This window comes from Haliotis asinina, chromosome 7, assembly GCF_037392515.1.
Source record: "Haliotis asinina isolate JCU_RB_2024 chromosome 7, JCU_Hal_asi_v2, whole genome shotgun sequence".
Taxonomy (NCBI): Eukaryota; Metazoa; Mollusca; class Gastropoda; order Lepetellida; family Haliotidae; genus Haliotis; species Haliotis asinina.
In genome coordinates this window covers 58,025,392-58,047,386 of record NC_090286.1, presented here as the reverse complement: position 1 = coordinate 58,047,386, position 21,995 = coordinate 58,025,392, and the positions used below count along the sequence as shown (strand labels likewise).

The 21,995-nt window shown below is 40.4% G+C and overlaps 1 protein-coding gene across 1 annotated transcript; it reads right to left on the bottom strand.

Annotated features, from left to right (window-relative positions):
• Positions 1 to 6,905: 6,905 nt before the first annotated feature.
• Positions 6,906 to 19,089, bottom strand: LOC137290547 (tetratricopeptide repeat protein 4-like). The gene is made up of 12 exons (XM_067821581.1): positions 18,929 to 19,089; positions 15,882 to 16,059; positions 14,818 to 14,935; positions 14,186 to 14,347; positions 13,279 to 13,356; positions 11,582 to 11,649; positions 11,368 to 11,424; positions 9,431 to 9,517; positions 8,442 to 8,647; positions 8,229 to 8,319; positions 7,443 to 7,525; positions 6,906 to 7,028 (listed from the first exon to the last, which is right to left on the bottom strand). Exons 2-12 carry the CDS (start codon positions 16,047 to 16,049, stop codon positions 6,932 to 6,934), a joined length of 1,215 nt encoding a protein of 404 aa, XP_067677682.1. The 5' UTR covers positions 16,050 to 16,059; positions 18,929 to 19,089; the 3' UTR covers positions 6,906 to 6,931.
• Between the last annotated feature and the right edge of the window lie 2,906 nt (positions 19,090 to 21,995).

Genomic DNA, 21,995 nt, shown 5'->3' with positions numbered 1-21,995 from the left:
ATGTTAGTCGCATTTACAGGTAATGAAGAGCGTAACAATTACAATAACTCAATTCATATTTTCATATTTGTATTTCCCACCAACAGAAGACGACCGAAATGAAAGACTGGTAAGGTTGGGCAATTCACAGACAGTTCTGTAATGAAGTTGTTATTGGCGTTTCAGAATCGCTTCCAGTGTCGTCCACAGAGTCTGTGACTTAAGACTGCGTTGCTGCATCAACTCATAGTACTGTTGCAGTTCTGATGTAGTATTGATGTAGTACTGATGTAGTACTGATGTTGTATTGATGTAGCCTTGTTGCCTTATTGTTTCCTATCACTGAATCAACTCTACATTTCCCTGCTGGTGTTATTTCACACATTTTTCTGATACTAAAGCAAGGTCTAAAATAAAAACATGTTTAGTTTGTTTTCATTCAACATGCCTGACAGTCGTGTGGCTGAACAGGGTTGTTAAGTTCTTTCAGTCCTTCTGGACAGTCCCTTTGGGAGGGATGTCCATTCAAATGAAATTCAACGTGTGATTTTTTTAGGTGCGGAAAGGTTATTGGATTAAATTGAATTCAATGTCGCATTCAAATTTACTACACCATACACAATGATGTCTGAGTGCACCCGCTTCTAGTTCCCGACTAGCGCTGTATCAGGAAATACCATGCTGAAGTTTATCATGGATATCACACACTCACTGTAAACTGACTCCACCACCAGCAGCCCTATTTTCATCTTCTAATGCCGAGTGACGATGAGTACTATCTTTGAACAATTCTTGGTTTAACATGTTTGAGTTCAAATCACCAAAATCGTCACAGGTCAGAATTGTTCTTTAGCAACCCATGCTTGTCACAACAGGTAACTAACTGGATCTGGTAGCCAGACTACACCTAATTGCATAGGTCGATGCTCGTGCTGTTGATCATTGTATTGTCTGGTCTGGTGTGGTCTTGTTCATTTACAGACCGATGCCATACTCTTGGAATACTGCTGAGTGCCATCTCAATCCTCTCAATGCTGCCGTCGAACCCATTCGACAGTAGTGCAGGATAATGACATCTCCAAATAAAACTTGCAATAATTATTCAGCGAGTCGGATTTACGTGTCATATGAATTATGTATGGAATGCGCGAATTCTCAGCTTAATAAATATATAATCTTTAATATGTATATGTACCTTAAAACGAAATGCCTGCGAATTAAAATGTGATCGCCATATTTCTCGGCACGCAGTCGAAAATAACGGCCATTGTTGACTTTCAAGCACACCACGTCGAGCGGTACCCAGTCCAATATTTTCTTCATAATGAAATATTTTTTGATAGTTTAATCAATATTTTTGTTCTCTGACGAAAAGAAAGCTCACGTTTCCCATTTCCTAAAAATTGGCAACTTTCGGCTTAAATAATTACAAACAAAACCAATCTCAATGTTACATCATCGATTGGACGAACAGGAACGATTATGGCAATGGCGGTAAACAAACAAGTCCACATGCATGTGATGCCGAAAAATAATTTGCCATCCTTTTGATATATCCAACTATTTTATCTGGAATTAATTACATGGTGTGAATAGGTAAATGTTATTGTCTCTGCACAGAAATTACTATATTTAGCGAGTTTATTTAGATTTTGTTTGATAAACCTTCAAACATTCACAATGGTGACAGTCGTAGGTGACCCGAAAGGGCGTGGCCAACCGTGCAGTTTTTCTAAGTGACATGACACGAAGGATGTTTAAAAATACGCGTTCATAAACAGAATCTGAACTCATATACATTGAAAGAAAACGACTCAATACCTATATAATGCAGATCATGAAACAATATCACAATATTTGTAATTGTACCCACCCTTGATGAAACCGGAAGCGTGTGTGCATATTTGTATAAAAAAAATCATGTCATGTGGCTCAGTCCGTGGCTCCATACAGCTTTCAGATATTGCACTAGTGCAACCTAACTGCAAGATCTACCTCATGTTTATGGCCATACTTGTTACCTACTTGCACACTGTCTATGTTCATATTTTACTGTTAAAACAGACTTCATCTGGGAAACAGACTGATGAGCCAAACTCTTGGAGCAATGATTACACTGACAGTGATTGCTAGACAGACTCGTCTTTTTCTTGTGATGAAATTTCATGAAGTAATTTGAAATTATCATACCAGACCTAGAATAATTTTGTTGTAGTGATGTTTTGAATATCGAATATCAAAACTACAAGTGACAGATAATTAATTGTTGAGCATGAGGTGCAACCCGTGTTAGTCTGTGGCATCAAGGTAATCATGTGGTGGCACCAGGGACAAGTAGATTTCTTTTTCCTAATACTGAGCTCTGCAGTGAGTGGTTTTTGTGGTCTATGTTGGAGCTATTTCATTAAGATTTCAATCTGGATTTTTTTCATTGCCATATGTATATGGCAAAGACGTACATATCAAATGCTTCCAGATCTTAAAGGTCACATGCAACGTAAAACACAACTTTGCAGATTCTGGTACCTTTCGGTGTGCACTTACCGAAACAAATCATAAAAAATGCCAATTCAACCTATAAAGTTTAAAAAAAGCGATGAAAAAAAAGGCTGCGAAATCAGAGTTCAAACGTTTCACTAAATCCCCCCCAGCGCTGGGGGAAGAAGTTGTTTCAACAACTGTGCTGCGCTGCGTCCATAACACATGCGCAGTGAATAGGTTCGCGGAGCTTGAAACAGTATGCATGTCCAGCGTCTGAGGTCGTGAACAGTAGTCTAATCTTGGTTGTGTACACAAACAAGTAAATAATCTACTCGTTACGTAAAAAAAACTTGTTGATTGTGGTAAGCAGTCTCTGTTACAGAGAAAGCTCAGTGTCTGGTTTATTCACACCTATATGTCTGCCTGCCTGTCTGCTAAAGACAACATGCAGTACACAGCTTCAATCATTGACCACGTGCAATTTGAACTGAACACCTATCAGACTATACGACATAAAGAAAATAAGTTGATTTATGACTCGTGCATCCGAGTCCCGTCTCTGCCACATTATGTAATTAGGCAGGTGTGATACACATGACATGTTTTTTGTCTGTGGGTTGCAAACAAACTACATTCACTTTTTTCGGGTGACTGGATCTGACGGAAACTGGTGCAAACTCTTGTCAGTTTCAAGTCCTCCTTTGTAGTTGGACGGATGACAGATTCCAGCCACGCAGTAGTTTACCATCTCTACTGACACGATTTTGATTGGATCGAGCGGAAATTCAGAGAACATGTATTTTCAAAACCCAATATCTCTATATACATTCTTCATGGATGGATAACGACTTCTTTTAGTGTGTATGATTTTGTTTGCCAACAGTATCCATACTGAAACGACGCATCAAGTACACAAAAAGAAGTTGTTATCCATAAAGAATCTTACTTTCTTGTGACTCGCTATACTTCTAAAATGCCCATCAAACAGAGAATCTTTCTGTACACACAATGAACCCTCAGGATATCAGCAAATGAAACAGCCAGTCAGAAATCGTCGTTACACTTGAGTGCACATCCACCCGCTATGACTGGGTTCAGTCTCCCGAGGACTTCGTTTCGGGGGAAGTAAGCCAAAGTATAAAATATTGCACTTTTGAATCGCGATTGTACGCTTATAATTTTGTTTTCTTTCTTTTTTTTAAGCAGCAATGTATATTACATGTCACGAATAAGTGATAAATGTGTTTTAATTATGTTTGATTTTTTTTGCTGCATGTGACCTTTAAACGAAAGACTGCTCAGTGCTTGGCATTTTGTTGTTCAAAGAAGACTGTTTTTGATGTTTCTTGTTTTATGATGATTTAGGCTATTGAACACCAAATAATTGGAGTATATCATCATCAGACACTTCAGCAAACAGAAACAATCCTTGAAAGTACAATAGACTTATTTCATATTCTGACATTGCTCCTAAACCCAGGAAAAGACATTAAGGTAGAATAATTTATATTTACAGAATATGAAGCTTGTTTACTTTCACCAGTGACAATATAACTTATAATCATATGTATATGTGTTTTTTTTCATCAAATGATAACATTTTCTGATAAATATACTGTTACTGCAACAACATAAATGACATTAGTCATGTGTGATTCAAAATAATTCACCAAACAAAGAGGTACTGTTGAAAACAAAAATAGCTCATCACCCATTTGTATTTGATGTACATTTTGGCACCATATTATAAAGAAACAAAATACACAAAATAACATGTAACATCTATCCATATATTTTATGGCATACATGTAGTTGTATTAAAGATTTGTGTAAAATTGTCAGTTTTCCACATTACTGAAAGACATCAATTAAAATTTGGCTATTTGCACGTTGCTAATGCATTGACAGATCCCGAGTGTCTTTACCCATCTCTATTTGGGAGAGAAAAATAATTGTCATATTATTAAAATATCATTTAAAATATGAAAATATATGAAAGGATTTAAAGTTGTAACCAGTTATAAAGCATAAAGCATTGACAAATCTATCATAATTATTCAACAAGAGCGATAACTTGCATAATTGCATAAAATTATGAATGTAATTCAACTTGTTCTGAAGTGAAATATAATTTTTCCAATCATGTAATAAGAACGTAATATTTATCAAATCATCCCCGATTTCATGTGAAACTATAACTGAAAATATAGTTTAGTTTATAAAACATGTATACTGCAGTTGCTTCTACACTACATCGTCACAAAAAGAAAAGCATGAATGCTATTTTGAAACACAAATGCCACGCCCATATCCGCGCACCTGTTGTTGAGAATGATGTCTGTAAACGTTTTTGTGTCGGACCATGTGAAAAGAATAAGCTGGGATCAACATGCATCACAATTATATCTTTGCTGTCTTCATATTCAGTGGACAATAAAGTAATGTGCCTAATATGAACAAAAATTCAAATAAAAGACACTGCAAAACTTGCATCTGCAGTGTTGATCGAGTACTGTTTCCGGGTCACGGGAGCATACAAGGTCAAATTGATTCGGCTATGTGCGAATTATATAGTAAAACAATACACCAAGAAATTTCTATGAGTTTTGATTAATCATTTTAAACAGTTATTTGTGCTAAATTTGGGTTTGTCAGACGAAATAGCTCCAACTTTCCCGATAATATTCAATCATCAGGCAATCCCTGTCTGTGACATCACATCCGGTGACCTTTGTGCTTACTTGAAAACGATCTTAATTTTCGTCTGTCTCTCGTCATACCAGGGAGCCTATATATAGAGTTGTTATAGAGTATCCCTGGTCATACCAAACGGAAAATGATACATGGAACACTTGTAGAGTGAGAAATTCTCCCTCTTTCGCCAGGTCTTACACAGAAGAGTTATATAATCTTTCTTCTGACTAAAAGAGCTATATTTTATGTAGGAGTTGGACGAAGCGTGTAACACGATGTAACACCCGCTTTTTGCGGGTTTGTGCAAACATTAATGAACCATAACACTTGAAATTTGCACTCATAAACGTAATAGTGCTATTTCAGTAAGACCTGACATGACATCGAAAATATGATTTGTTTACGACGAACGTTTTCGACTATTTTTTTTCAGAATTAATTTTTAACTTGTCTTCGCGCGGACATTTGCCTATACAAATATACGAAATTAAAGTCAGATACTTATGAAATATCAGTAGTATGAATATTGAAATCGGTTTGCGATAATTGGACAATTTATACGGTTCCTAATATAAAACGCATCCGGCTGTCAATCGAGTAATTCAGTTAAATTCAGGAAAATTTACTTTATTTATGGTTGTCTTGTAATTAATATCTGTACGTTTGAAATTATCTGGATATTTTTTGATAATAATGTTTGTAATGTCTTGTAATTAATATCTGTACGTTTGAAATTATCTGGATATTTTTTGATAATAATGTTTATTTTTCTATCTAGTATTAATGAGCTGAATATTTTTTCAGTTGTTCCTTATTTAGTGACACACCGACTGTTTGAAATCACCCACCCTCTTATCAGGGCCTTATGGTGAAATTAATTCAGCAGCCTTGTTCCTATCATGTTTGAACACTGGCATTATTGAACTGCAAATGACTGATCTATGGTTACATAGAAAATTGATATATAACTGAGGTACACAGACAGACACGACTGATTATATACCCGATTTGGCATGCTCAGTCATTTCAAGTATGCTCCACAGTTCTGGCAGATACACAACTACAGATACACGTTGTTTTATCAACGTTGCTCTACGTTCAGGTAGTCTTGATATGCAAAGGAAGGCATAATGACATAAATACATTTGTGAAGTAATCAATTTATCACATAGCCACATCGAACTTATAGTACTAGAATGTGTTTTGACTCATAGCACATGACACAGGAAATCTAATATTACCTCTGATTTTAATGAGTACTATCATACTCATAATTAGCTCAGGATATGACAAAAAAATCCCTCTAACATTACTCTCAGAGCAACAACATACCTAGGTGTAGCTGCCAGCAAAAAGTTGTCCTGTTGAGTCAGTGGATATTCCTAAGAACATTCAAACTGATACAGCCCTAGATCAGCAGATAATAGGAACATTCAAACACTTAGAACAGTAACAATTTATAAAAACACAATGTCAAAAAGAAAGTGGTCAAATGTAACATGTTACATACAGGAATGGGATTTATCAGTGAAGACACTGCATTATCATTGCAATCGGCAGTAGGAGCAGTCTCAGTTTACACTTGGTTGGTACCTTTGTCAGAGAGGTTGAACAAAGTACATGATCAAAGTACATGACTCACATGGTTAAGATGTTTGACATGAATGAACTCTTCTCACCTTGTGTATCAATTGACAAGATGTGTCTTCCCGAAGTGAACTCTATGGTTCAGTGAAAAGGCCAAGTCCTTATGCTTTAAAATTTTTATTTTCTCAAATCATGTTTTATAATTGTATCGTTTGAGGTAATCTGTCCAGCACTTTGAGCCCACAATCAGCAAGATGAAACAGGGGGTGCCTGCGTTCACAGTAAACCTGCAACACAGCCATTAAACATCTGTTCACAGTATACCTTCAACACATAATGTCAGCCATTAAATGTGTTCACAGCACACCTGCAAGACATATTGTCAGCCATTAAACATCTGTTTACAGCAAAACTGCAACACATATTGTCAGCTATTAACATCTTGTATTGTACAATCAAATTTTCTTTATAAAATTAAAGTAAAAGTGATTGCTGGGCATATTTGACGGGACAACTATCAGTTTTATAATGCTATAACACTGTGATGCCATGGCAAGACACTGACATGATAGTCCACTCGGACACACTGTCCAAGGACCGACCAGTCCTTGAATCATTCAATTAATCCCCATCTTTTGGACACTTGGACCCTATTCCAACACGATATCCCTGGAATTTAGGACACATGGTGACAAACATACTTCTCATGCCTCAAAGTTTGCAACAGCGTGGAGGATGGGTCCACTTTATGTAGCTCTTCCTTCACACGATCTTCAAAGAATATCTGAAACCATAGATAAAAAAACCAACTGTTGTTTGCTTATGAATCAGTGGCAAGAAAAAAGTCAGTTGGACAGATTAGAGTCATCACATTTACTCAAATCCTTGTTTCTTTAATTCTCTCATCATAACTTTACTAAGGCAGAGAAAATGGGGTGACACTGAACTATTGCAGAATCATGTTTACCACAAACAGTCAACGAAAAGTCATTATCTGGGGAGTTGTTAGGATTCCAAGTTAAACTCAGGTCTGTCATCATATATTCAGACAAATGTCCAGAGAAGTGCTCAAGGGATCAGGATTATGTCACACTTGTTCAGAAGAGCACACAACATTACAACATAGGAGTGTTATGCAAGCAGATCATTGCATTGTTTTGCCATGAGTTTGTGTCCTGTTGAAGAGTACACAACTGGCTGTTTGAGAACATTCTGTAAATACTGGATTCAGGACAAGAGAATAGACATAATGAGCATCCATGCAAACAATTGGGATATGACTGTGACAAGCAACTTCTGAGTAAACACCTCAGAACCATGGGCCATCAAAACATGGCCATAGTGTCACAGCTTACCAAAGGGAAACAACTCTGTATATAACCAGCTGCATTATGGACTGATGTAAAGTTAGTACCTTATGTCTAATACTTGCTCCAATCAATTGCCACAGTATATCTGCAACAGCCAGTCGAATTCTAGATACTTACCTCCAATGCCTCAGGGGTGTACTTTCTGTCCTCATCCCATGGAGGTGGTTCCACTCCTGGGCCAAACATATGACACAGGTGGTCATAGAACCTGATTAAACAAATAGCAAAATCATTCTATAGTATTCATGAAATTAGTGACCTGTGCAAGAGTGTGATACAACTACACAACATTACATCCCCCAAACTTTCCATTTGATTTCAGTTACTTACACATCATTCTCATTGAAAGCTTCAATGAAGTCTGTTTGCCCATGTTCTGGGTAGAAAAACAGAACAGGCCAGAACATAGTTCCGCTCTCATCTACATGCACCTTGGATCCAGACGGGTTGTGACTTTCCAGACTTGTGAACAGAAGAGGGTCGAGCTTTGCAGTGTCTGCTGTCCTCTTCAGTCCACCAACTCGGATGCCACGATCCTGTATCACCATGAAAGTCATCAATGGCAGATCTGATGGAGCATACTGTTCACCATTTCCATCTAAACTATACTGGTTCTCATCCCAAGACTTCAAATATTTTAGTTATAAGAGTGTAAAATCATGACCATGAGTGGTCCATCCATATTACATACATCTTTCACCAAATATCTCGGACTGGCCTACAAATCATAGGGCCTAGATGTTCAAAGGTCTCTTAGTGCTAAGATAGTTGTAAGTTCATGATAACGACTATCTTAGGTTTAAGAGTGCTTCTAAAATCTAGGCCCTGAATATTGTTGTGGTGTTAAGTTCATGAAAAATCAATCATCTTTTACTGACAGAGAGTTTCATTGAATACTTAGTGGTGTTTTTTTTTCATCTCAGCCAAATAACTTTCATTGCAGTTAGGACTAAATATCCAAACGAAATGTCTGGAGTCCTCATGGACTTTTCACATTGATTGACAACAGTGATGTCATGGTGCTAGAAACTTTGTTGCTTCATAATCAGATGGACACTCTTTATCCAGACATATAGCGACATAACTTGAATCAGCATATCATGTGGAAAAATAAAACTATCAACACGTAGAAGTAACACTTAAGCAAATTGACTAGTGATGTTCGATTTATGAAAAAATACTGAGTAGTGATGTCAACTTCATCACTTGGGTGATGTTAGATTGACAGCAAGAAAAATCTAATATAACAGACTGACTAGTAGTGATGTCAACTTTAAGCCACAGTCGTGCTGGACAACATAACTGTCTTGCCATGTCACCTGTATCAGTGCTAGCAGCTTCCTGTCTGCAGCTTCCTCCTTCCTGTCCAGGGCTGCTTGCTTCCTCTCATCCCTCTCCTTCGCCCTCTGAAACATGGTCATCTCCATCACGTTTTGTGCCACACACACATGCAAAAATAACCACACCACACAAATACAAACACATGCACACAGATGCAAACACATCTTCATCATGTCTTGTGTCTCACCACACAAATGCAAACACAAACACACATGCACAGACGCAAACATATCATAATCATGTCTTGTGTCTCACACGCACGCATGCATGCACGTGTGTGTGCGTACACACAGACAGACAGACAGACAGAGTCTTCTTCACATCTTGTCCTTACACAGATGTTGTCACTGCACTCTCATAATTCTGGACTTAGCACACATACGATAACAAACTTGCAAAGGTAATAGGTCAATGTGCATCTCAGAGATCAGAACAACCAACCCACCGCCGATCTATCAAACTAACAGCATAGTCAGTTACCAATCATCTTTCAGAACAGCTCAAATACTCTCACCAACTCACTCCCCACCCACCAGTCTGCATCCCACCTACTCACACAATGCCCATCAGTCTGCATGGTCCACATACTCACTTTCCACCTACCAGTCTGCATGGCCCACCTACTTACTCTCCATCCACCAGTCTGCATGGCCCACCTACTCACTCCCATCCCACAAGTCTGCATGGCCCACCTACTCACTCTCCACCTACCAGTCTGCATGGTCCACATACTCACTCTCCATCCACCAGTCTGCATGGCCCACCTACTCACTCCCATCCCATCAGCCTGCAAGGCCCACCTACTCACCCTCCACCTACCAGTCTGCATGGTCCACCTACTCACCCTCCACCTACCAGTCTGCATGGTCCACCTACTCACTCTCCATCCCACCAGTCTGCATGTCCCACCTACTCACTCCCTTCCCACCAGTCTGCATGGTCCACCTACTCACTCTCCATCCCACCAGTCTGCATGGCCCACCTACTCACTCCCTTCCCACCAGTCTGCATGGCCCACCTACTCACTCTCCATCCCACCAGTCTGCATGGCCCACCTACTCACCCTCCATCTACCAGTCTGCATGGTCCACATACTCACTCTCCATCCCACCTGTCTGCATGTCCCACCTACACACTCCCTGCCCACCAGTCTGCATGGTCCACCTACTCAATTTCCGCCCACCAGTCTGCATGGGCCACCTACTCACTCCCATCCCACCAGTCTGCATGGCCCACCTACTCACTCTCCACCGACCAGTCTGCATGGTCCACCTACTCACTCTCCATCCCACCAGTCTGCATGGCCCACCTACTCACTCCCTTCCCACCAGTCTGCATGGCCCACCTACTCACTCTCCACCGACCAGTCTGCATGGTCCACCTACTCACTCTCCATCCACCAGTCTGCATGGTCAATCAACTTACTTCCATCCACCAGTCTGCATGGCCCACCTACTCACTCTCCATGGCACCAGTCTGCATGGCCCACCTACTCACACAATGCCCACCAGTCTGTATGACCCACCTACTCAATCCTACCCCACCAGTCTGCATGGCCCACCTACTTACTTTCCACCCACCAGTATGCACGTCCCACCTACTCACTCCCATCCCATTTGTCTGCATGGCCCACCTACTCACACAATGCCCATCAGTCTGCAAGGCCCACTTACTCACTCCCCACCCACCAGTCTGCATGGCCCACCAACTCACTCCATGCCCACCAGTCTGCAAGGCCCACTCAATCACTCCCAACCCATCAGTCTGCATGGCCCACCAACTCACTCAATGCTCAATAGTCTGCATGGTCCACCTACTCACTCTCCATCCACCAGTCTGTAAGGCACACCTACTCACTCTCCACTCACCAGTCTGCATGGCCCACCTACTCACTCCCATCCCCTCCAATACACACCTGCTGCTTGTCAGCTTTTGCCCTCACACTAAGGAGTTCTTCTTGCCCAGGTTCAAGCTCAACAAGGTCAAGGTTATTTAATGGACTAAAAGAAATGAACAATATTTGCTATTTGCTGGATATGATGATTTACATAGGGATGCCATTGACACATCACGGAATTACTACACAGTACAACATCTGCCTTTGCTGTTTATGTATTGTAAAAGGATACCAGCAGGGCAGCATCAATCCACTTGATTGTGTCCTCGTGCTTGTTCAGCTTCACACAGCAGTCAATACCTGGAGTATAAAAGTCACACATCTTGATGAATGGCAAGTTGATGGGTCAACAAAAGAACATGGATACTTGATGCTATCACTCCAGCAGAGCATGTCAACGGTAAAGCAGAGCTTGACAATGATACTACAGCAGTACATCATGTTATCACCTCAGCAGAGCAGGTCAACAGTACAGCAAAGAATGACAATTATACTACAGCAGTACACCATGTTATCACCTCAGCAGAGCAGGTCAACAGTACAGCAAAGAATGACAATTATACTACAGCAGTACACCATGTTATCACCTCAGCAGAGCAGGTCAACAGTACAGCAAAGAATGACAATTATACTACAGCAGTACATCATGTTATCACCTCAGCAGAGCAGGTCAAAGGTACAGCAGAGCATGACAATGATACTACAGCAGTACACCATGTTATCACCTCAGCAGAGCAGGTCAACAGTACAGCAAAGAATGACAATTATACTACAGCAGTACACCATGTTATCACTTCACAGAGCATGTCCACGGTACAGCAGAGCATGACAATGATACTACAACAGTACACCATGTTATTACCTCAGCAGAGCAGGTCAATGGTACAGCAGAGCATGACAATGATACTACAGCACTACACCATGTTATTACCTCAGCAGAGCAGGTCAATGGTACAGCAGAGTATGACAATGATACTACAGCAGTACACCATGTTACCACTTCACAGAGCATGTCCACGGTACAGCAGAGCATGACAACGATACTACAACAGTACACCATGTTATTACCTCAGCAGAGCAGGTCAACAGTACAGCCAAGCCCTCACATCAAATCATAAGACCTAAGGGGCCAGTGAACAAAATATTTATCTTACTGAACACCTTAGTGTTCATTTTGAACTGTTGTCATGGGAACCCAAGTTTTCCCAGTTTGTCACAAGGGGGCAGCGGCAACTAAAGCAACAGCATGAAGTGCGAGATGCACATGCATTGGTGATGACATGGAGACATGTGATTACAACTGATTGACAACGTGAAAGAAACAATGTACTAAATGAATTCCCAGTGGGAACCATTTCTATATGTCGCTTGTAAGCGGGGAACACTGAAAATAAGAAAGGACGCTCAGCCAATCAGCAGAGCATGGTGTCAACACTACAGCAGAGTATGGTGTCAGGATGACAGCAGAGCCTGGTGTCAACACTACTACAGAGTCTGATGTCAGCACTACAGCAGAGCATGGTGTCAGCACTACAGCAGAGCCTGGTGTCAGCACTACAGCAGAGCATGGTGTCAGCACTACAGCAGAGCATGGTGTCGGCACTACAGCGGAGCATGGTGTCAGCACTACAGCAGAGCATGGGATCAGCACTACAGCGGAGCATGGTGTCAGCATGACAGCAGAGCCTGGTGTCAACGCTATAGTCGAGCATGGTGTCAGCACTACAGCAGTGCATCGTGTCAACGCTACAGCAGAGCCTGGTGTCAATATTTCAAATGAAGCACGGTTTCAACACTACAAATGTACAAAGCACCAACAATACAGCAGTTCATAATTTCCGTAACAGTCAACGCTACAGTAGTGCTTGACGTAAACATTAAGAGGGTGCTTGAATTAAGCACCACAAGTAATGTCACACATTCACTCACCTCTGATAATGGCCTTCCAGTGGTCAGGCTGAAACTTGCGGGCAAAAACACAATCCCTTAAAGCGGACCCATAATTCCCTGCAACAGAAAAATATCAGGATGTTCACCACAAATCTTGTGTCCAGCATATCGGATCAATGTTCTGGATACCCAGGTGATGTTGTGTTCCTTACCCAAATGATACAGTGCTGCTTACCCAGGTATACAATACAACTTACCAAGATGATTTCTTACTGCTTACCCAGGTGATACATTGTTGCTTAACCAGATGATACAATGCTGCTTACCCAGGTATACAATACAACTTACCAAGATGATTTGTTACTGCTTACCCAGGTGATACATTGCTGCTTAACCAGATGATACAATGCTGCTCATCAAGATGATATGTTACTGCTAGCCTCGTTGACACAATTCTGCTTACCAAGATGATGTGTTACTGCTTACCCAGGTGATACAATGCTGCTTACCCAGGTGATACAATGCTGCTTACCCAGGTGATACAATGCTGCTTACCCAGGCGATACAATTCTGCTTACTGACATGATGCAATTCAGCTTACCCAGATGATACAATGCTACCTACCCAGGTGATACAATGCTGCTTACCCAGGCGATACAATTCTGCTTACTGACATGATGCAATTCAGCTTACCCAGGTGATACAGTGCTGCTTAACCAGGTGATACAATGCTGCTTACCCAGGTGATGCAATGCTGCTTACCCAGGTCATACAATGCTGCTTATCCAGGTCATACAATGCTGCTTACCCAGGTCATACAATGCTGCTTACCCAGGTCATACAATGCTGCTTACCCAGGTCATACAATGCTGCTTACCCAGGTCATACAATGCTGCTTACCCAGGAGATACAATTCTGCTTATCCAGGTGATCCAGTGCTGCTTACCCAGGTGATATTGCGCTGCGGCTCTGTTTGTGTAGCATACTGCATTCAGTTTCTTGTCAGGACTCTTGCTCCTAATGGCCTCAGTGTAGTTTTCTATTGCAATACGGTACTTTTTCTTTTTAAAATTGTCATTACCATCATCTCTGTAGCTGTCTGCACGAGCTGTGGAGAAATAACTGATGTTATCATTAGAAGACATTCAGAAGGACTTATGGAGGACACATGAGATAACATAAGTCTAAGTTGTATAAACCTGTGGTCAACACGAAGATATCACACAAATAAGACAGGGTGTAAGATAATCTCTAAATCAATAACCATGTAAGACAAATGACGAGGGTCCCTATCCACAAGCATTCATACAATCATAGGGTTACTTCCTTTGGAAGCCTGTGATAAACTATGATGTTACTACAGATTGTAAAGTTATGAACATTTTGTGGACAGGGACCCTGATCAATTTTAAGTCTCTTAATTGAAGACAAGCATATATCACTGGGGACAAATGCTATCTTGGACTTCCCATGGTGAGTAAATAGGATGTGTCTCTAGTGGAAGTGACAGGGCAATTTCAAATTAAAGTCTATGGCCACTGTCTGTTGTCAGGTATGATGATAAAGACATATCTGCACCTGTTGGGTTCTCACTCTCGTACTTGATGGCCATGAGTCCTTCCACAGCTGGATGCAACGGCTTGGTCAGGTCTAGATCATCCTGGGACGTCATGAAAGCTGGATGTCCATCAATATCCTGTAACAGAAACACTGGACATACATCACTTTATAACCTTACATTATGATGTGGTCAGTTGGACAGGCTGAACTGCCTAGCATCAGGTTCTGTACATGGAGAGTAAAACCCCTGGCCCCATTAGTTTCAAGCTAATAAAGTTAACAGTCCTGTGTTTATCAAGTTCCAATCAATGATGTGCAAAGCACTTCATTTTGAACTTGCTTATGTGAGGCACTGTCTTCATGAGCTGATTAGCGCTAAAACAAACACTTATATCCTTATTTTGACAGCTGTGTAAACCAAAACAAAACAATCCATTTAAACATAAAACTTAAGTATTTATAGCCAACTATAATGCATGTCTGTGGAAAGCTGCTATGGTCTCCACATAATCTGGGCATCCACCTATTTAGACGTACATCCTTTGGCCTATCAAAGTCATAAAGTGGCTAATATATTCACCGTAAAGTTGGAAGGAATAAAATCTTGACCTGATTCATGAATGAAAAGGAATATGAAAGTTCTGTGATTTACGCTCTAGCATGTTTAGTAAGTTGAGCATTCTGTGTTTTAACTCCTAATGGATGCTTCCCTTAGATGAGGAATCATGTTTACATAATCTCTCTTAAAACAAACTTTCTTATTTGGTTTTTGTTTTAGACACTGAGGTTTTCCCCCAAATCTGTAACTTTCTGCTTTATTGACAACATGACACACTGACACATAAACAAGTTTCATCAGAGAATGAATGACAGTTGTGATGGGTACAATGTGTGAAGCCCATTTTCTGGTGTCCTCTGCAGTGATATTGCTGGAGTATTGCTAAAAGCAGCGTGAAACTAAACTCGCTCACTCACTCATCTGGATGAAGTAACCCGCAATTGTCAGGATGATACTATGATGTAACAAAGATGACAATCGACCAGGCCATGCAGCCACTTAGGGAAGTACATAATTAACTCACTGCAAGCATTTCCTCTATGCTTGCATCATGCTCAGCTGGAGACTTCTTCTTGCTCTTCTCAATCATTCCCTCAAGGTACTGCTCAAATTCAGCATCCAACTTGGCTGCAAGCTCCTTCCTCTCTTCATCTGTCCAGTCCTTCTTCTGCTTGATTAGTGACCGGTTCATTCTGATTGATCTGGAATAATTGAGAAGAAACTAAACAATCAACAACTGCATACTTTTCCTGACTATGCATATGAATGTTTACAGCTTAGATTTTCACTTACCTGTCAGACTGTTTGCAATGACAAGTCTTTACGGATGATCACCTTCTGTTTTGTGCAACAGTGACGTTTAGGTATAGATAATTATATCATTTTCAAGAATGAGGTGGTGAAAGGATACAGCAGCATACAAGGGATACAATTAAAACTTGGTCAGCATCTGCTCCCTCGACTGTGACGGACAAAGGGACTGGGCTCCTGTCCACTTTAGCAGAATTTCTTCACCCTAAAAAGTGAGGATGCTGGATGCCCATCACATGCCTTTATTTAAAAATATCCATGGTATTCCTTATCTGATTGTAATAAAATATCCCAGCGGTGTAATTTTTTTTCCTGATGCCTGGATGGTACAGTGACTGATCCAATTTGATCCTATTTCTGTGTTTTTTAACCTCAATATTTAATCATGTCATGTGAAAATATGATGTCTACATACACGTAGCAAGCCATTTGATTCGTAATCATATAAGTCCGAAAGATAGCAAAGCTTTATATTTAGATAGTTTTGAGGGTTGGCCCAGCTGTCATAGCAAACATCATACAAAAATTTTGGTAGCTACGACCCTGGTTTCTTATCTATGCATGCGACACAGAGATTACATCTTCCTTGATGTAACTAGCATTTGATGGTGTAAACCAACACGTTATTTGTCAATCATTCACTTGATGGTCAGTTAATGAATTTATAACGGGTATAAATAGTGGTAACAACACTAAAATTACTCGACATAGGTTCCCATTTGGCATTTCTCCTGTCTGGAGTAAATACTCAACATTATAAATTAAGGTCTGTAGTGGCAAATGTATTGCATGTTATGTAATATGTGTATGTAAGTGATGCAAAGAGGGTTTATCAGCCAAGTTACAAAAACAAACATCGATCTAAGGATTAACCAATAACACACTGATTGATTAATTACTTCCACAGCGGATTTGTCAATGTAGATTTACATAATCTATACTGAATATACCGTGTAGTAAAGTACAAGTGTAAAAACAACATCCTTCCTTCAAAGAATTAACCGCCACTGCATGCCTTGATTGATTGATTGTTGCTCATTATTGGCCAACTAATGGCAGACATCATACAGTCAGTTGCCAGGCGTGCTGTCCTATTTGATCAGTGAGATTATGTATACACCAGTGTGAAAAATTCTCAAACGATGTGTCACTTTTTCGCATATTAGACTGTTGAAAGACATAAGACTTAGAGCAGGATTATTTACCAGCTGTAGATGAGTGGAATATTGTTCTTTTATGTGGATATTGATGGATACATTCCTGAACGAGGAAATAGCCTGACATTGTTGCTATAACTTTCGTCTGTCTTAAATTTAATATTTGCATTATGTTTTAATTTATTTCATGTAGCATTCAGCAGAATCTGTATTACATAAAACATGCACTAGGTCAAGAATAGGGTGTGTGTGAAATATGATTCACGCTGGCAATTATGTACTCATGGGAGAAAAACAATAACAAAAAAAAAACACCTGTCCACGGAAATTGCTCCGCATCAGTGCCCCTTTAAAAGAAGCATACTAATATGTGAGACAAGCTGAGGCAGGATAAAAGAATGATGAATGGGACACAAATGAGGGTGGGGATAACTACATATGAGAGGGGACTGGTTAACATGTGTTATGTTTAGGATTACAATTTCTTAGAAAAGTACAGATTCTAGTACTTTTTATCGGGTTGAGTCCCATCCGGGATATGAAACACCCTAAGAATCAGCTGCCAAACCCGCTCATATAACCATGATAACATATGTAAAATTTGACCACTTTCTAAATGGCATTCTCTAGTCATGAGATTTGTTAAAATGGCTTAAGAAGCCAGAGGCAGGAAGATTGGATTAATTAGTTTTGGACTAGATGGTGGTAAGCTCAAACAGTTCACTCAGATTCTTATTAAGTTATTAAGTGTAATACCAGAACAAGTTTCCACCATATTCCATTTTGATTATGGTAAATGCAATAAATACAGCAAACAAATCTCAACTGTTTATTTCAGTGTATGATATATAGTTTCTGGTCATACATCAGTTCCAAATATGATGGTTCGTGCAGAGGACACACACACACACACACACACACACACACACACACACACGCACACGCACACGCACACGCACACGCACACGCACACGCACACACACGCACGCACACACACACACGCTCTCTGGGTTGATTCAAACTATTGTAACTAAAAATTGCAAGCATTAGTTTCGAATGTTATCCCAGAAGGGTAGTATTTCAAAGATTCTCAGATGAGACCTCTGCACACAGTGTAACCAGCGCTATCCACACAGCGGAGAGTGTGTGGATTACTTTTAACACTTTCCGTTTCAACAAACAATGTTCAAATCGCAGATGTATGTCAATAACCCGCACTCAAACGTTGTCCACTCTGAATAAATCCATACGCAAGGTGTGGTTCGGTCCTGACAAGAAGCAAACGAGGAGGATGTTGTGGTCACTTACTAATTTAGTACATGCGCCAACATGGTCGAGAACATTCCGAAAATGTATCATAATTGAATCAAATTTGAACAGAACACATTTCCCTGTGCACGCTTATTATTGTTAAAACCATTCAGTGTCGTAGATCACATATTGTCAACCCTGACCGTTCAAACGAAGAGATTGGGATCAGACGAGATGACACATCGTGATCGAAATAGGGACAGACGCAAACGTAAACACAAAACTTTCGTCGAAAGGCTGGACGATGAACCGCATTCACAGATGATCGCTTAATGACAACAGAACAACTTACCTGAAGACCTGTTTCTCAAACGTTTAACGGGGCCCGTTTAACAAGTAAATATCGGCAAATAGTTTTCGTTAATCCACATTTGTCATAACAGAAAATATATTAGCCTGCTTGACCGACGAGCGAGACAGCATGAAACTGAGTTCCTGTAAGGGAGTTAACTCTTCCTTTTTAGTGAGTAGCCTCCCTTATACCTAGCTTCGCATGTCGCAATATTCATAATGCGCATTATCCACTTGACCATTATGTTCTCTTGAATATGTGTCTTTAATCTTGGTTTAATGCATTTATATTTTTTACAATCCGAGCTCCAGGACTTACCTGCCCTTCATCCCGTGAACAGAAGACGCCCTCATCACATTTTTAATGCTAATAAATAATAATTTCGTCAAATCATAGTACTCTGATGATGAGTGTCATGATAAAGTGATATCGAAAAGAGATTCTTCACAATCTAACACAGCCGTAGTGAAAGGGGTTGAACATGGAAACATGTCACAGTTCTAAAATAAATGCGTGAAAAATGGATTACTGTCTGGGGACACACGGGCGGTGGGGTGGCCTAGTGGTTAAAGCAGAAGACCCTGGTTTGATATCCCTTATGGGTACGACGTATCAGGGATACTCCATAACATCTATATAGGCTCCCTGGACGTATGAAGCCCATTTCTGGTGTCCCCTACCGTGATATTGCTGGAATATTGCTAAAAGCGGCGCAAAATCATACTCACACACTCACAACCTCACACCCTGACGTAACACCCTGTCGCTAATTATAGTGTCTACAGCAGTGCAAGAATAGACGGTGGAGAGTGCTGGAGAGACTCAGCTACCCACAACAATAAACTGGTCCTTTTGACAAGTTGTCGTTAAGTATGTTGGGGAGTCTATATACTCGTATATATAAGTCAATGTCTGGTTTGCGCACGCGGAGATGGATGCACCGTGAAATATATGTCAAAACGAGGCAGTGAGCGGACTCAGTATGGGGGAGATTTTTTTTGACTTTCATAGTTACATCTGGAAAAAAGACAACAAATTGATCAATAATGCATGCGGCGGTGGCTGATGACATTTTGTGTGAGTCAGGTTTGTTTACAAGACGGCCGTGCCGCCGCATGTTGGTCTATGGATTCACAATGTACCACTTGTTCTCAAGACGTGGCTGTCATGAAAGGAGCCACAGAACTTTTCAACATCCATTTCGAAACAAATTACAAATATGCCGTTTCGAGAACTCAGACAGTTTTGTAAATCCCAAATGTTGTCTATACAAAAAGTCGGACCCAGTATAACAAACGTATGTACTATACGAATAATGTTTTCGTTGACGTGGTATTCCGGGCGGCCCATCTGGTTGTAACACAAATACAACACTTTTAAAGAGAAACTGTGGTTCTTTTGTCCAGATAATATAACTGTTTGTAATGCCGAAATGTCACGTGTGTATTTTACTGTACTTTTTAAAAATAGATTTTGAGATGTTGAAGAGGTAAGATATATAACAGATTACAACGACGTTTGAGCTATTTAAGAGCCATTTCCAAATTTGGTTGTGAACTATTCCTTAGAATACAAAAATGAGATATTGAAGAGCTATGCGATTTGGCTGCAAGCTGTTCAGTGGTTTACAGCTTGATAGTCTGACAGGCATAATGCTTATCAAAATAAACCATTTACCAATTACAACAACCCCTATGATACCGAGTACTTATCTTTCCAACTGCTGAACAATTCAACGTCTGAGACACTGAAGTGGTACATGCCCAATTGGATGTAAGTTATTCAACAGAATGCAACAACGTCTGAGATACTGAAGTGGTACATGCCCAATTGGATCTAAGTTATTCAAGAGAATGCAACAACGTCTGAGATACCAATGTGATAGATTCTCAACTGGGTGTGAGTTATTCAAGGGAATGCAACAACGTCTGAGATACTGAGGTGTTGCATGCTTAACTGGATCTAAGTTATTCAAGAGAATGCAACAACGTCTGAGATACTGAGGTGCTAGATGCACAACTGGATGTAGGTTATTCTAGAGAATGCAACAACGTCTGACGTATGGTAATCGTACATATCCATCTGTCTGTGAGCTATTCCGGGTGATGGGAGTATAGGTCCATCTGCTCGACATGCCGAAGGAAAGAATGAACCTTTTCCTACCACTACTACTGACAAATTACTGCGACACGTCACCATCATGGCAGTTCCCGTGTACACCAGGGACTAGATCTGGCATAGGATATAACGCAAGAAATCAACACAAATTGTGGTTTTACTGCAGTCACTACTTTTGGATTTCCCTTTTAATAACATTTTTATTAGATCGGTGAATTCCCAACAGCGTGATATAACCCTGTACGCAGTTGGAGCGCCTCAGACAATAATTTGAAGCAATTATTCCGATGTCTCCAGTAATCGACACCATGAGTGCAGCATTCGATCTACTGCAAATGACGTAACTGATTCTCCGCCTTCGTGTTCACATGCCGACCTTTCTGTTAATGGTGTCTACATAGAAAAGATATCTAAGAAATCATCTCATAAGTACGTTAATTGATGTGTTGTCCCGCGACCAATGTGCTCCTCTCGGCGCGACCTGCAGCCGCTTCTATATATTGCTGGAGACGTTTCCCTGGGGCTGATTCGGTCGATACATTTGAAAAAAATAATTGAAGTTTGTAGCCCGAGCCCCGAGTGACATTGACGACGTCCGTGGAGACACAGAGGGCGCTCTCAGATCCATCGGCCTGACAGTCCACATGTACTCCTCTCTCAAACCGCGGGAAATATCACGTGATTTTCCTGGCAGTAGACAGGTCGTGGTGTTGGGAGAGAAGGGATATGCTGTCTCGCTTGTCTCACGAAAATGAAACAAATCTATTGGTTTTAGGTACATGGATGTTACATTTTATGTTGGTAGCTGACTATCAACTTGAATTGTTTTGTGGTCTTTCTGCTGAATGTGATAATAGATGTTGACGGTTGTATATGGGGGTAGGCAGTGAGATTTTGCCAAGCACAGATCGGGTTCGTTTCCCACATCAATCTGTTGTAGATGTAAAAT